This window comes from Perna viridis, chromosome 8 (genome assembly GCF_037379345.1).
Source record: "Perna viridis isolate PV_CMFRI_1.1 ecotype Kerala chromosome 8, ASM3737934v1, whole genome shotgun sequence".
Classification (NCBI taxonomy): Eukaryota; Metazoa; Mollusca; class Bivalvia; order Mytilida; family Mytilidae; genus Perna; species Perna viridis.
The window spans coordinates 2623091-2640413 of NC_142452.1; the positions used below are offsets into that span (position 1 = coordinate 2623091).

A 17323-nucleotide genomic window follows, 5' to 3' on the forward strand; every position below is an offset into this window, starting at 1 on the left:
GAACTACGTATTTGCATCTAGGTGTACTGTTACTTTTGGATTAACAACGATAATGTTTTGGAGTCTGGATTTTAACTGAGTATGGGGAACAGAAGTATAAAAAGTTAAAAATCACAGGTTTTAATGATGTTGTATTCTGATAATAATCTTGAATTGAGAGTTTCCAGATCTTTCGAATTTCTCAGGATCCACATTGAATTAATACCACTACGGTCGTGCTAGGACTGGAGACCCACTCTTTGACAGCTGTTATTGTACAAGTTTAAAGTTTTGAAAGAGGTTTGGTTGTACATTTTGCAGATCTAGCTATATAGCGTTGCTTGTATGGATTCTTGGGGACTTTAGGAACAGTAAATCACAATCATAGTCTTTGGCAAAAGAGGATAGCACAGATTTATGGTTTAAATTATCTCTTCTTTGGAGAGTGTGGTAGTAGTATATGTTTCATTACTACTATTATTTTCTAAGTCAACCTCTGATATTGAACTTTGCAATTCTTACTGGGAGAACTGTGAAACCCTCAAAATCGGATGAAATGCTCTAGATTAAATGCATTTTTTTGTACTACTTTCTAGTGTGATGCATTACTTGTTATTTGAAAACCTCAAATATTAGAATAAAAAGGAAATATCTACTGTTTTTTCGTTCGTTTGTGTATCAGTTTGTTGAAATATTTTCTTACATGAAAAGCCAAAATAAGTCCTACAAAAACTGTGACACATCTTTATAATTTTTTCAAAAACAGAAGACATGAATATGTATATGTTAAGTATAAAATACGCTCAGATTAAATTTGAATAATTATATTCCACTTTCTAAAAAGAATTTGAGATTGATACATAGTTGGTTAGGAAGAGTAATCAAGAGGACCAAAATTCTAGCGGAAATCAAAAGAATGTAATCAAGGGACAAAGACCAGACATGGAAAACAGACAAACACTAGAAAACGCTAAGTATTGGAGGTATTTCCGAATGAAGTCTGTATTTCTCTTATTATTATTATTTTCATTCAGAAAGCCTTGTGCAGAAAACTGATCATTTCAATCACTCAGGGCAAAATAAATGTACTGAATAATTCTTAATTTTGCTGGTATCATCACGATCAAATTAAAACTAAATTGTTAAAACCCAGCACCCTTAATATAATATTTAATGTAATGATATCATTTCAGCTACATATTTAAAGATGATTTAAAGTTAAGAAAATACTGATTAATACAGTAACTCCAACAATTAGAAGCTTGTCTCCCTAGACTTGGGTTACATCTATAGAAATACCATGCAATACCACATGATTTCCTGATGCACACACACACACGATCCAAACATACCACACACAGTGAACACAATACCAGGTATTGATAATTACAGTCATGCTTGACTATCTACTAAACAACATGGTAACAAATATAGTCATTTTGATTATGAAACAGAAACAAATGCTGTTTTAATAAAGTTTATTCAATCAAAGTGCTGTTAGCACTTGAGATTTTTTTATTCTAGTGAAAATAGTACAACACAATCGATCTCAAAGATAATATGATGTAAAAAAAAATAATCATAAGTTTGCATTTTCCATATTATTTACTACCTTTTTTGGTTTGCTCCCATTTCGCCTTAGCTGTCAAATTCGGTACATAAAATTATTCCCATTTCGCCTTAGTAAAATGGAAATGGAACCTGTGTAAACATGTAATTTTAAGTGCAAGTTTTGTTTTTATAGCATTGAAACCTAATAAACACATTTATATATAAAATCATATCTCATTTTCGAACTTAATTTTTTTTTAATAGTCCCTGAATTGTATGTGTACTAAAATACGAAACAAATTACATATATTTCATTGGTATCTTTTTTAAATGAATTTTTATCAAGACCAATCATGACAATCCATTTGAAAAAGTATTCAGATACTTTGAATTAGTGGCTTAAAAAGAAAAAATCCTATAAAAATTGATTTCATAATTATTTTGCTTTAATCATTGTAACAACACCACGTTAGTTTAGTGTTTTGTTTTTAAAACATAAAAAAAAAATCCCATTTCGCCTTAGTACTTTTTTACCTATTTTTACCTGTAATTCACAGCTAAGGCGAAATGAGAACACACCCCTTTTTTAATGCTTAAACTGAATGTTAATCTTTAAAACTTATTTCAGATGTATGCAAACCTGTAAACCTTTCGAACAGTTCATGTGGGAAATTTTTACGTTTATGTAAAATTTAATAATCTCATATTTATTACAGAAAATATAGTAAAAACCAACCGTAAATCTTTTTTTCTTTTAATTTTTTTTTTTTCAAATGTCTAACAGACATATTACAATTACAATCAATATACAAATGGTACATATAAATCACTATCGCATAATTGTAAATACATTGCAGTTGGGTTTTTAATACAATTATATAGAATAAATTTGCAGAAAGAGAGGAAAATAAGGTGAATAAAAAATTGAAAAAATTGAAAAGAAATAAAAAAATATCAAATCATGGTTTTATTATTTACACTTTTAAATCCTGCTAAAATAAATAATTATATATTCAAGTGAATAACAATTCAGCTGTATACACAATTCCTTATTGTATTTATATAAACTATGATCACGTCAGTAATGTTTTATATGGATTCCATATCAAATATTTATTGTTGTTTTTATCTAACAACAGTGACCCTTTCAAGGTCATACCACAATTTCTCAATAAAATCTATAGCGGTCTTCAGAAAAACATCTGCTGTTGTAAATATATTGTTTTATATGAAGAAAAATCAAATTAACTAGATCTCTCTTTTGAAGTTTAGAGACATCTCTAAAAATTAAAGTACATTTACTTAAAGGCAAACTTAAACACCAGGCAAAATCCAGTTGCCACTCTCTTGTAACAAGTTTTGAGTATGTACACAACTTCATAATATAGTGTATGTTCTATTGTTTCATCTTTTTCTTCTTTATACAATAACACACAAACAGCTATCAACAATCTTGGTTTTATATAAAAATATGTTTGTTGCTAAAATATGATGGTTTATTCTATATTGTAACCATTGCAACTTAGTATTTCTAGTAACTACAAAGGGTAGCCTATAGACATTATCCCATGAACTATCTTCTAAATTTAAGAGTTCACACAACTTATTTTGTCCTGTAGGACACAAATCTTAATTTTGATGGGAGTTTCCCCCTAATATAGAAGGATTGGCAGTTATGGGTATGATCTGTAGATTAATAGTTTAACAGTATACATTTACAAATTTTGTTTCAATTTCACCTTTTGCACAATTTTTTGTATCACGCTAATAATTAGGCTTCTGTTGCTACAAGATTGAAGTCATCACTACAGAAGTTTTATGGTCGTCATCATGAACTCGTGGATTGTTATGGTGTATCCATCTGTGCCATGAAAACTGATTTGTTCAACATGTCCTAGTTTTCCTTTCCTATTTCAACTAACCCGGACTTGACTTTTTATGAGCAACTCAATGGGTGTTTCTAGAAAAGCACAGCACTATTATCCTACCGGTGCATCTGGTCCATGCTCCCAGTTTTTAGTGGAGTCCGAGTTGCTCATTTGCTTTTGTTACTTTGTATGTATGATTTTAGTTACTTTATATTCTTTGTCGTGTATGTCTGTTTTCCATGTCTGGTCTTTGTCCCTGGATTACATTCTTTTGATTACTGCTAGAACCATGGTTCCCTTGATTACTCTTTTAAACCTGTCCAAAAGTTTATTCGCAATTACATGAAAAATTCTGCAAAGAAAACAAGTGGCTCAAACAATTTTGACTTCAGGAAAACTTTGGTAGGACTGTTATAAGGATCATTTCATCAATTGAAAATTTCATTCTATCTATTTTTAGTTTTCAAGGTATTGACTGAAAACTGCTAAAAACGTATTTTTTTGCCTTTCAAGGGCAATAACTCTAACATGGAGACTTTTGCAGGCCTTGAGGATCATTTCCGCAATTGAAAGATATTGGTTAAACCTAACATGTTTTGGAGATACATGTATATGCAAAAAACTACTGTCTGACCCATACATTCTATTTTTAGTAACGGCGGCCATGTTTTTTAAACCAATCATAAATCCAAATGGTCATTTTATGAAGGATACTCTAAAAAACAAAAATACCAACTTCCATTGAATTCTGTGAAGTGGTTTCTGAGGAGAAAATTTTTGAAAGTAATAACATCAAAAACAGCAAAAAAAAAACATCCAAAAAAGGCAATAACTCCAACATGGATTAACAGATTTTCACCAAATTTTGGCCACAGATAAATCTCATCATGCTGAATACTTTTATCAATGTCAGAACTTGGTTAAACCTAACAGTTTTGGAGATATATGCAAAAATCTGCTGTCTGCCCCCATGTTCTCTTTTTAGTAATGGCGTCCATGTTTTATAACCAATTGAAAATCCAAAATGTCGTATTGTGCAGGATACCCTAAAAAACAATTATACCAACTTTCATTGAATTCTGTACGGTAATATCTGAGGAGAAGATTTTTGAAAGTAATTACACTGTACATCAAAAACCGTCCAAGAAGGGCAACAACTCCAACATCGGTCAACAGATTTTCACCAAAATTTGACCATAGATAGGTCTTATAATGCTGAATACTTTTAAACACATCAGAATTCGGTTAAATCTAACAGTTTTTGAGTTATTTGCAAAAATCTGCTGTCAGACCTTTATGTTCTATTTTGGTAATGACTGCCATGTTTTTACCGATCAAAAATCCAGACAGTCATTCTGTGCAGGATACTCTAAGGAACAATCATCTTAAGTTTAATCCAAATCCATTCATTAGTTTCAGAGGAGAAAATGTTTTAAGAAATTGTTAACGAGGATGACGGACACCAAGTGAAGGCAAAAAAGCTCACATGGCCTACGGGCAGGTGAGCTTATAATGCCTAGATGTACGTAAGATGTTTTTTCTATCAATTAGAATTTTCCTGCCAATTTTACTCAGTCAAAATTAAAGCTCTTCACTTCCTGTTTATCAATTATAAAATATAAATGAAAAAATGAAGATTTTGACTGATACATGTAAATGTGTTAAAATGAACATGCTGATCACATTTAATGCTTCTTTACACAGTATGCAAAAATTAAATTTCCTCACAGCAAATTTATTAATGACCCTTAAATCTTCCTTTGATTAAAAGTCTATACCTTCATATTATATTTTTAGCAATGATAGAATATTATCAAGCTGAATAATTGCCTGAAACATATTTACTGATTTTGAAAATAATTTTATTTGATGTAAAAGGAATTATATATAGACTATATTTCTGTGTATTGTTCATAAACAATTTGGAAGTTCCTGATATTAATTGGTGACATAAGGTATTTCAATTCAAGAATAAACCCCTCAAAAATAATGACAAAAATATATCCAAAACTCCTTCATGTCCTCACTTTATGCAATTTACATAATAACACAAATGTAATTGATCTGTACATAATTTTCAGATGCACCTAACCAATTTACAATGTATGCTGAACAGGACTGCTGCAAGTTCCAGGAGACTTCATTTTTACTTTTAAATTATTCGTCTGTAATATTCAACAAGACACTTATCAATGATATAGTGAGAAACAATTGTAATCAATGTTCAGTTCACCATACTGACACCATCTCTTCATCTGACACAGTATATATATCATAATGGTCTTCTCCTTCTCTAGTTATCTCAGGTCTTTTCAGTCTCCAAACTCAAAATGAAGTCCCACTCTTCTGTAAAACAAAAATTACCATTGAATAGGTTAAACTGTCCTTACAACAATAAGCTGAAGAAGACACAACCAGCTGAATGTGTCATACTTGATTTGTATTAATTGTCATGTGACTTTTTTTATGTTTATTGACTGAACAGCTGTTAGTTGTAGCTCTATTAATTTTTTAAATTTTCTCTGTTTAGTATTAAATAAAAGTGTTATAACTTTTTTTGCAATTCTTGTGTTTCTCGTATAATAAATATTATAATATTATTATGAAAGCATTTACAATAATTATCCTTATATGTTATGATGATGCAAGTTTTGAATACAATTAGGAAAATTCTTCTGTATTTTCATTAAAATGTAAATGTTTACAAACATTCATAAATAAATCTTATATAAATATTGGCTCTAAAATCTATAACTAGATATTGAATCCATCTCTGTGGGCCAATGGAAAAAAATTATGTACATCTGCTATGCACATTAATCAAGTAAAACTCATTAAAGCCAAGACATAATACACTTATGCAAAAATTAGTAATTTGACACATTGTCTTAATCTCATGCAAAATATCAAAAGCCTACATTAAAGACAAACAAAGTTACAGCCCAGACATAATTTGTACGCAAAAATCCTTAATTAAATCTTGAGGTCTCCAGCCATGGTATGCGACACATCATCTTAAGCTGATCTACCCTCCTGTCAAATATCAAAAGCCTATACTTGCACTAAAAGACAAAAAAGTTACAACCTTAATATTTTGTGATTCAGATGGATGGACAGACTGAAAGAGTAATCAAGGGAACCAAGGTTCTAGCGGAAATCAAGAGAATGCAATCCAGGGACAAAGACAAAACATGGAAAACAGACATACACGACAAAGAACATTAAGTAAAATAATACATACAAAGCACAAAAGCAAATGAGCAACTTGGACTCCACTAAAAACTGGGAGCATGGACCAGGTGCACCAGTAGGGTAAGCGTCCTCTGCTTTCCTAGAAACACCCACTGAGTCATAAAAAGTCAAGTCCAGGGTAGGCGAAAGAGGAAAGGAAAATGATGACACGATGAACAAATCAGTTTTCATGATGATAATTGATTATTGAAATAACAAGTACCTGTTGCAACTGGTTGTACAGAGAGCCTCGCTCGGGTGAACAGAGCCATATTTTTCAGAGGACCACCATTTGCTTTGTGTTTTAGATGTAACGACTTGAGTTCAGATAATGGAATGAATCTCTTCAGCATCCTAATAAATTTGACATCTACCATAAACCATTTTGGACTCTCTTTTTTGGCACTTCTATACATTAACAAAATAGGACACTGTACAAGATCTAAATTGGTATAGATCAGTATTAACATTAAACACAGAGTTTTAATACCCAGAAACTTATTCTGAAAAAGGTTGTTTCTGGTAAAATTAATAATACATGGTTATCATTTTTCAAATATTAACAGTTAAAAATTAAATGTGCATTTTACTAGAACATCACATGAGTTGACAACTTAAGTGCTAAGCAGACATGATTTCACAAGGTCTACAAAGCAGAAATTGGCAAAATTGGAAGTAAATATACAGTAAAAAAAGAATCATAACGGTAAAATGCAGATTTGAAATAGTGGAATTCTGCTAAAAAGTGGAAAAAATATCATGTCTGGTTAAGCTGATTACTTAATCTACCTACGCATCATAATGTGGATCTTTACGGTCAAACTGGGTGTGGTCTGGGTAACTCTCCTTCACTATCTAAAAGCAAACAGTACAATAATAAAGCTTCTATTATTCTTTTTATTATTATTACTGTAAAGTGTGATTTTTTAGTGGTAAGACTGGTATAACAAAAACTGAACTGTCTAGAATATTTACCTTTGAAGAACATTATAATTTAACTTGAGGAACAAATGCCAATTAGAAACTTCAGAAAGGTAGATTGATTGTAGAAACCACAAGAAACAGAAGGAGCAGCTATGGATTGAATTTTTTTCCTTGACAGATCTCTCATAATATGAAGCAGGTTTAACCTTTTAGAGGACAATTTTAAGCAAGAGGAGCCTTATAAATGACGACCCAAGTTCTAGATGACTTTAGATGAGTACTCTGAGAGTTGTTCCATTATTCAGATATGAAGCTAGCTTACTCTACATTCCGTTTGTTTTACTCCTTTGGAACTATTTAGTCAGATTGCCTGCACTAAATCTATTCAGTCAGTTTGCCTGCAATAAATCTATTCAGTCACTTTGCCTGCACTAAATCTATTCAGTCAGTTTGCCTGCACTAAATCTATTCAGTTTGCCTGCACTAAATCTATTCAGTCAGATTGCCTGCACTAAATCTATTCAGTCAGTTTGCTTGCAATAAATCTATTCAGTCACTTTGCCTGCACTAAATCTATTCAGTCAGTTTGCCTGCACTAAATCTATTCAGTTTGCCTGCACTAAATCTATTCAGTCACTTTGCCTGCACTAAATCTATTCAGTCAGATTGCCTGCACTAAATCCATAAAATCCCAAAAGTTCTGCTGAATGTAACTTCCTGTAATCAGTCTTTCAGTGCTTCTAGTGATATATTCTGAAGGGTTAACAGGCTATTTTCACTTTTACAAATTTTCTGCCCTGTTATCAAGTTACAAATTTTGGTCTTTAAAATGTATTTTAGGCAAAAAAACTCGTAGATTATGAAGTCTGATGCAAGTTTTAAGAATGGTCATAAAAAATCTTATCCTTCAAAAAATGACTTACCCATAGAAATAATATGAAAATCATGACATTAAGTGTTTTGATATGAAGTGCAGAACAAATAATAAAAACTATAAGATAATATGAACAAATGTTTATTTCAAGAAATTTCCTCAGTAAAAAAGTGTAATTTCATCAAATTTGTCCATACCTTACAGATACCAGCAATTCCTGGTTCTTTACAGTTGCTGTGGTAGAAAAACATTTCATGGTCAACTTTCATCTGGTCTCTCATAAAGTTTCTTGCCTGACAATAAAAAATACTGATCAATATTCACTGTAACGATTTCATTTTTTAACACTGTAAGTTGGAACAATACAAATGACAAAAAAAATAAAAGAATGATATGATAAACTATATCAGGAGAACGTACAATGTATCCATCTATTACTACATCATTTACCAGTCAATACAAATAAATAGTAAAACAAATATAAAGTCCAATTGGTTGATTTCGTGCTAAAATCTACAAAGTAAATGTCATAGAGATGATGGAGATGTATGCGGTACGAACCTGATAATTCCTGACACCATCCCAGCAAGCTGTCTGATTCTCACATTCTTTCAGGTCTTCAATACCAAACTGAACAAAATACAAACAGCATGTTAAAGTTACTAGGTCTGTATGATACATATACATGTATGTAGGCACATCATATACATGTAGATTTTGGTCTTAGTTGTTTTTTTTATTATATAATACTTGTATTTTGTGAAATATAACAGTACATGTAGAACTACATGTATCTAGAAATTTACCTTCTTCCATAAAACATAATTTCTTAGAATAATTTAAGCCTTTCTCAATTACATAATTGCAGTCAATGGCAAAATCATTTTTAGCTACTAGACCAAATTATAACTTTCAACAAAATTATTTTGAGTGTAAGTAAATTTCCACTGGATTTCTACCAGTCCTCAGGTATTTTACAAGATTTAGAAACAAGGTTAGTAGCTAAAGGAACAGACTGTCTATTGTGATTTAAATGTAAATGGCACTATCATTATCAGTACATAATTATTTGAAAATTATCATGTAAATGTGCATAAAATGATTTTTCAAATTTGTTAACAAGTTCACCAGAGTTTATATCAACAAAAAAAAATTACCAAAGTTTAATAAAAATTGCCAAATCATATTCGAGGAGTTGTGTTAAGTTAAATGTGAACCACAGACAGACAGCAGTATACCATGTGCTGTCTATAAAGATGGGTGTTTAAAAATTTGTGGTATGATAATCATATAACTATCATATGTTAAATATCATATGATTTTCATATGGTTACTATATGATTATCATATGTTTCAGTATACATATGATTATCGCATGGTTGTCATATGATAATCATATGTTTTCACACACATATGATTATCATGTTTTTAAGCCAAAATTACCATATGTTCAATATCATATGATTGTCATATGATTATCATATGAATCGAGCACCATATGATTATCATATGTGGCACATTTGGCCGTGTACCTTAACATCAACACCATTTTCAAATCTACTCTCAGGTTCTGACTTCATTAACCAGTGACAGTAAGAGACAATTCCTTCCTTATCTGTATCATCACTGAAATCTTCTCTTTTCCTCTTCTGCCCTGAGGTCACTTTAAAATCTACATGTACCAAAAAAATGTAAAAGCATTTCAATGTAATCCTATTCAATTTATCAGGGTATACTACATGTACAACATATGTACACTTTTGAAGGACTTAACATGTAATGGACACAACGTTTATTTTTCTTAGGCCAAACAAAAATAATGTGTTTCCGATCACCCCTAAAAAAATTGGTAGGGTCAGTAGGTAGGGGTTTACTTTTATTTTACTTTTTTTAAAATTTTGAAATGAAATACTTATGTAAGTGCAACACCAAACTCAGAATACAATAAAAACCAAATCTGCAAAGATTGAACATGTAACAGACTTAGTCCATGGCCAAGAGCAAACTCATATGTGAGTTTACAATTGATTCTTATATAAAAAACCAACATTTCAAACTCTTTGTATTCCCATCTAGGATACAAAAACATTATATGTAGCTTTGTTTTCATCTTCTTTTCTTTAAGACTGTCGGCAGGCTTTTTAATTTTTTTTTAAATCCAACATAAAAACTTTTTGGATGGGAGGTGGGGTTCTGCAGGAAGGTCGGCAAGGTGACCACAAAAATAATTTTGTTTAGCCTTAACAGAAAGAAAACTTTTTCAAATAAATATAGTTGTTAAGTTTTATTGTTACATGTACATTGTAAACTCTGCAATCATACAGCTACAAAATTGTACATGTACAATCTATGTCATGAAAATGTAGCAAAAAAGCACATATAATATTTGTTCATAATTTTATTTTTACATATACATTTAGTTTTGATTTCAAATGGAACTGGGGGAGAAGTTGTTAAAAACAGATTCAATCAGATTAAATCAATAGTCTGTAATCACAAAGATAGTTTCACATGGTCTCTGTTATTCAAAATATGAGAGTGACTGTAGGAGCATAAGTAAAGTACAAGAAACATAGAAATGTAATGTAGTAATGCTAAAGCAACCAATTTATTATATATACCACTAAAATCATTGACTAAACATAAGTTGACCAAATCAGAAAAAAATTTAAAAAAATGTCAGTGATAATAGATTGAGGCTGTTGGGCATATACATGTACATGTACATTAAACAGATAAGAAACTGATGAAGTGGTGCTAATGAAAAGGGATACTAAATTTGACTGACCTACATGTACATGTACTTTGTAGAAATAGTTGAGCATGTTAATCTACATTTGTGATCAAATTGGAAAACTGAACAATGAAATATAAACAAGAAGTTTCAGAGTCGATAGCATGCATGAAATAGAATGGTGATGAAGTGATTATAATGCAACTGTTTACCAAATATTATTGATCTAGCACAAGTAGTTCATATTAAACTGATGTTATCCCAGGCAAAACAAAAAACTTCTTGAAAATACTGATTTTTAGAATATTATGCAAACGGCTACTTTCATTTGTTATTACACTATACACAGCTGTTTTATGATATTTCATGAATGACAAAACCTGAATGGACCATTTCAATAATTTTCATGATAACTACAGTATATAAAGGCACATACTTTCATCAAACGTTTTCTTTGAATATCAATGGATTGAGTACTAAACAATCATATGCTGATATACAAAATGAATGCCAATACAATAAGCAGTGACAATTCTATGCTAAATTTAAACTCCAAGTCTGTTAATTTAGAACAACATATCGTTACATGTATTTTCTACTGGGTGGATACCGCTGCTGGTAGACCTGTGGTCCCCGAGGGTATTCACCAACCCAGTAGGCAGACTTGTCTGACCCCGATGATATCATATTTTATCTATCCTATTCAAGATATTTTGCAGTATTCCAAATTTGAAAATAAGTAAAACATTGAGGCTTCATTCCTTGTATTACATATGGTAGAACCTCTCGGTGATGGATTTGGCTTCCTCTTTCAACAGTTTTGGTTATGAGTACTTCTTGTATACAACTAATATTTTGATTATCATCTTCCTACATATTTGATTTTAATGCTGCCGATGAGAGGTTACTCCTTGGAACACGTGTACAGCATAGTTCGAAATTTACAATATATGAAACTGGTATATTTTGTATCTAAACAAAACTGGACACTTGACAAAATGTGGATAGAGAAAAAAGAATCTGTCATTATAAAAAAAGGTATTGAATTTTACATGTATAAAAGGAATGACATTTGGACTATATTTTGTAAAGTGTTCAGAAATAGAAGGGAAGTTCCTGATATGTGACTGGTGACATAAAATATTTTGATCCTGAAAGATCAAAACCTAAAAATCTGAAAAAAAATATATATATATACAGTATGTACAAGTAAGTGTATTGTTGCTCCAGGCTGAAGGACTGCATAGTCATGTGCTTCTGGAAATGGAACTTAAATCTACATCTTCAGATCATTCCTATTGTGTAAATATTATTTTGCCAATTTCTTCATCATTGCATATTTTGTAGCTGAAATGTTGTACACTTGTACAAAATGACATACATATTGCCATTTTTTTTCATTATTACAACATTCAATATTTTCAATATTTTTATTTGTTCTAACACATCTACAGTAAATGCTCATAACACAAATAATAGAAACAAAGTATGTAATTTCTGACAACAACAAAGAAAAAAGAGAGATATAAAGTTTGATTAATGTAGGAACTTGCGCGGTGGTGACTCAACTGTGCAAAAAGAAAAGAAGAAAAAAAAGCGTAATAAGAATATGCAAGAGATGAAAAAATAAAGTGCAAATAGACATCATAGAAAGAGCGGTTGTAAATAATTACAGTATAATTTGGGAATATCAATTATTTTGAAAACTGAGTGTCTTAACATCTCATTATCTCTACAATTTAACATTAGTGGTCTTGATATTTACTGATGTATTCAATGAAAGCCTTGAGGACTATTATTGAGCTACTATTCAATGAAAGCCTTGAGGACTATTATTGAGCTGCTATTCAAAACAAATTGTATTTTTTCTTGTTAATGAGTTAAAGTTTTCATTATTACTTTTAAGCTTAGTAATTAGTTCTTTTCTATATGAATTGTAGGCTGGGCAATGAATAAAGAAGTGCAATTCATCTTCTATTTGCCCAGTGGTACATTTTGTACAAATTCTGTTATTTTGAAGGATACTTTTATAGCGACCTTTCTCTATTGCTAGAGAGTGGGCACTTGTTCTATATTTACAAATCGTTGACCTATCAGACTTGCATCTATAGACATCAACATAGGAAGGCCTTTTGTTTGGTCTATAGATAGTTTAATAGAAAGATAATTTATTGCTTTTGCCTATACTACTATTTTGGTTTTGTAAGGTTTGATCATGGAGTCTTTGTTTGATATTAGACAAGACATTTTTGATATTGCTATTATTATCAATTAAGCAGCCAAAACCCAGTTTCTTTATCCATGATGTAATTGTTTTTATCCATTTATTTGAATCCGGGATATTTGTATCTATTTTGTTTGCCAGTGTATTCGCTGAATTGGAGATATGTTCCCAAAATTTTATTGCTAGTATTTTTACTTTGTCTTGTAAAGGGTATCTATTAAGCTCAGTTAAGCATGCAACATTTGTTGCTTTACTACGTATCCCTAAAATTTCTTTAATAAATTTGATATGCAAGTGATCAAATGGGTCAGTATTACATGATATTTAAAGGATTAGTGACAATTGTTTTCACCTTTTAAATTGATCTTCTGTTACTTGATAATTAAATGACAATGGGCCCCAAGGGCAAGATGGCACTCCAGTTACTGTGCATTCAACGCTTCACCCGTACACAGGTGAAGAAGTTATAATTAGGATGGCATGTTTCGAAGGAAAAATAAGAAGCTGCATGCAGTCACGGTTTTTCCTACAAACTATGAAATGAAAGATAAAGTCTTTAATGGATAAAACAACTATTAAATAGCAGTAAAACTTTATTCATTTATTTCACATAAAACTGTTCTCAAAAATACAAAATGGTTCAATGTTGTCTTCTGTTGACGACTTTGATTCTGATTTCTGAAAATTATGACTCCAGAGAAAAATCTAGAAATTCATTGTTTTGGTGTATACAAAACTGAAGATTTTTCACCTGAAAAAAAGTTAATCCTGTCAAAATTTTGGATTTACCTCGAAGTTAATTTCAAAATATCTATACACCAAAGTGTAGCAAAAAATATAACCTTAACAAATATGATAAATATTTTTAAGACATTAATAAAACTTTCAGATGTTTTATGTTTTGTTACCATACCCCCATAAAAAACTGCACAAATCATGTAACAGAAAGAGTCGGTCCTTTCAAGATTTTGAATTTATTTCTGGACATATTTCAAAAACATGCATGTTTTGTATACATGTACATATCAAATATAGCAAAAAGTTTAAGCTTTCAGAATATGTTTAGGATTTTATACAGACATGAAGTAATTTTCAAGTATTTGGTATTTTGTTACGTTACCCACATAAAAAACAACATAAATCACATAACATAACAAGTCTGTCTTGTCAAGATTTTTCCATTTAACTGACTCAAAATGATATAATTTTTAGATAAAAATGTGCCTATAGTATAAGCTTTAATAAGTGCATTTGATAGACGTGACACATTTTATCAATAATGAACTTTATTCATCAACATGTCCCCCTTTTAACCTTTTAATCGCCAATTTCTTGTCAGAAAAAGTTTGTCCTGTCAAGATTTTTGCTTAATTTTTTGACATTTTCCAAAAAAAACCATTTATCAATTACAACCACTTTCAGTCTTCTTCAGAAATCATATTAATTTTTTTTTAATTCCATTCAGTAAAACTAAATTTATAGCCAAAAATGTATTGGAAAACACCTGTTCTGTTTATTCTCATCCTGTTAAAAAACCAACCCATTTTTGGGAAAGAAATAATAAGACTCGACTTCAACCGGGCACCATACATTTCTTTTATTGACATAGCCATGCCCATACCTGACTGCACATGACCGCTGAATATATGACCTACACCTTTCAGTAAAACTTTTTTTACATTCAAAATGGATATTGGGAGAGGTTGGCACTTCAAGTGAACTTTTTGGAGGTTCAAGAGAAAGGTAAAAGAAATAGGTACTTAATTTTATTGATTATCAACTTGGTTCTGTATACTTATGGCAAGAAAAAGCATATCAAATTTGTACCTGCATTTTCAATATTACCCATAATTCTTGGGTCATAAAAATTGCGAAACAGAAATGAAACATAACAAAACGAAGATAATCGATAAAAGAAAAAATCGAAACGGAACAATTGGATAAAATGAATCAAATCATAATAAAAACATAATTAAACGATATTAATCAAAACAGAATGAAGCGAAATTAAATTGAATAAAAGAAATCTTTAAAGATCTTTAACAAATTATAAGAACCATAATGTAAATCAGTGCCAGACAATTCGACCCCAAGACATTTCGGACCATGACAACAAATTACTCCTTATGAATGCCACACATTTCGGCCAATTGACACATCAGACCAAGACAATTAGTATAAAGCTTTAGGACATACATGTATATTATTAGAAAATTTACCTTATTTGAAGGTTAAACGTATAATGTATCAAATCAGAGCTGACAAAAAATATCAAAGTAGTTTTTAATTAATACTTCTTCGGACAAGTTTCACCTTCATCATAGTATTATTCACAACTTTAATGGCTTCATACGCAAAATGCTCGAAAGGAGCGAGGTAGTGTTCAGTAGGAAAATTCCTTGTGAAAAGACGACACGTGCGATTTTGCATTTTGATGTCAAATTGCCTATGGTTATGCGCATCGCTATCGAGAACTCGTTACATGAAAGTTATCAAGAACAGATGAAGGCACGATATAGATGAAGAATTAGGGTCATCTGCATACATTAAACAAAGAATAGGATTATCATTTATGTAAACTTGATCATTTCAAAATATTAATATACCTGGTCTTTGTTTGCGCTTGGGAGGCATTTTGTTCTGTAACACATGAGTTTGTTTACAAACGTCAGATTTTTTCCCGCGGTTTTAGAAACTCATTTCCGGAAAGGAACTCGACTTGTTGTGGTCTAAAATGTGTAACCAATACCTGTACTTATGCCAACTTTTCAACGTACCCAAATAATGTTTTGTTAAAATATTCATTAGTACGGTGTGGTAAGAACTGAAATTTTCATGAGATATGATAATTCCGTTTCAATTATCAGTTTCAATTTTTCTATTTTTTTCTTGTTTGATCGGTTTTCTGAATTCTTGAGTTCTAAAATGAATAACCGGAAGTTACCGTACAACTATTTATTGACTATTTCTCACTTTCCTGCCCGAATTTTACGGGTTTTTTAATCATTAAGAGGTCAAAAATCCATCTAAGACTTTGAATAAAGTTTTGAAAGATTTGATATTGTTTTAAGAAAGAAGTGATTGAGTTTTAAATCCGTACCTAGCGTCGATACCCGTACCAGCAAAGAATGGATACGATTTTTCCAGAATGAAAAGGAAAGTCTCACAAACGGAGTCCTGTGTGATTTTGATATATCTTCAATGAAAATTTATATAATATTACGATATTCTAATGTCAAACAAGGATCTTTATAGTAGACCATATTTAACTTCTTGTGTCAAATATACATTAAATGTTTATAGATAACGAAAAATACCGGACTTTGATTTTTGGGTATGGGTTACATAATTTATATCTTTTGAAAAGAGAAAATCGAATAGAACCTTTTTTTTTCGAGAAAACAAATTTAAAAATCATTAATTCTAGCCTATTCATTGTGTAATGTAAATGTGTACCAACTATCAACTGGAAATATTAAGTAATAATGAAGAAATTGTCAAGATAGTATTTGGGTACGGGTGAAACTTGGTATTTCATCTATGGGAACATCCCTTCAGCACTCGTGTATGAAGTTTTCATATCACAACTCTTATATGTTATGCCAGAGCTTGCCGTAAAGTTCTACGCAGATTTTTTGTGTCGCGCTAGACTTCTTACAATCAGGCTTCTGAAATAGAGTTATGTTGCTACAATATTGAAATCAACACTACAGAAGTTTTATGGTGGTCATCATGAACTCTTGGATCGATATGGTGTATTCATCTGCACCATGTAAACTTAACGTGCCATAGTATTCTTTTCCTCTTTCGTCTACCCTGAACTTAACTTTTTATGAGCAATTCGGTGGATGTTTCTAGAAAAACAGAAGACGCTTACTCTACCGGTGTACCTGGTCCATGCTCCCAGTTTTTAGTGGATTACGAGTTACTCAATTGCT

At 31.0% G+C, this 17323-nt stretch overlaps 1 protein-coding gene across 1 annotated transcript; it reads right to left on the minus strand.

Moving 5' to 3' along the window:
* Positions 1-1442: 1442 nt before the first annotated feature.
* Positions 1443-16095, minus strand: LOC148608934 (thymocyte nuclear protein 1-like). Its single transcript, XM_088540773.1, has 7 exons — positions 15992-16095; positions 9960-10099; positions 8989-9057; positions 8625-8720; positions 7423-7484; positions 6853-7037; positions 1443-5744 (listed from the first exon to the last, which is right to left on the minus strand). The coding sequence occupies exons 1-7, from the start codon at positions 16017-16019 to the stop codon at positions 5701-5703; spliced, it is 624 nt and encodes a 207-aa protein (XP_088396899.1). The 5' UTR covers positions 16020-16095; the 3' UTR covers positions 1443-5700.
* Positions 16096-17323: the final 1228 nt, after the last annotated feature.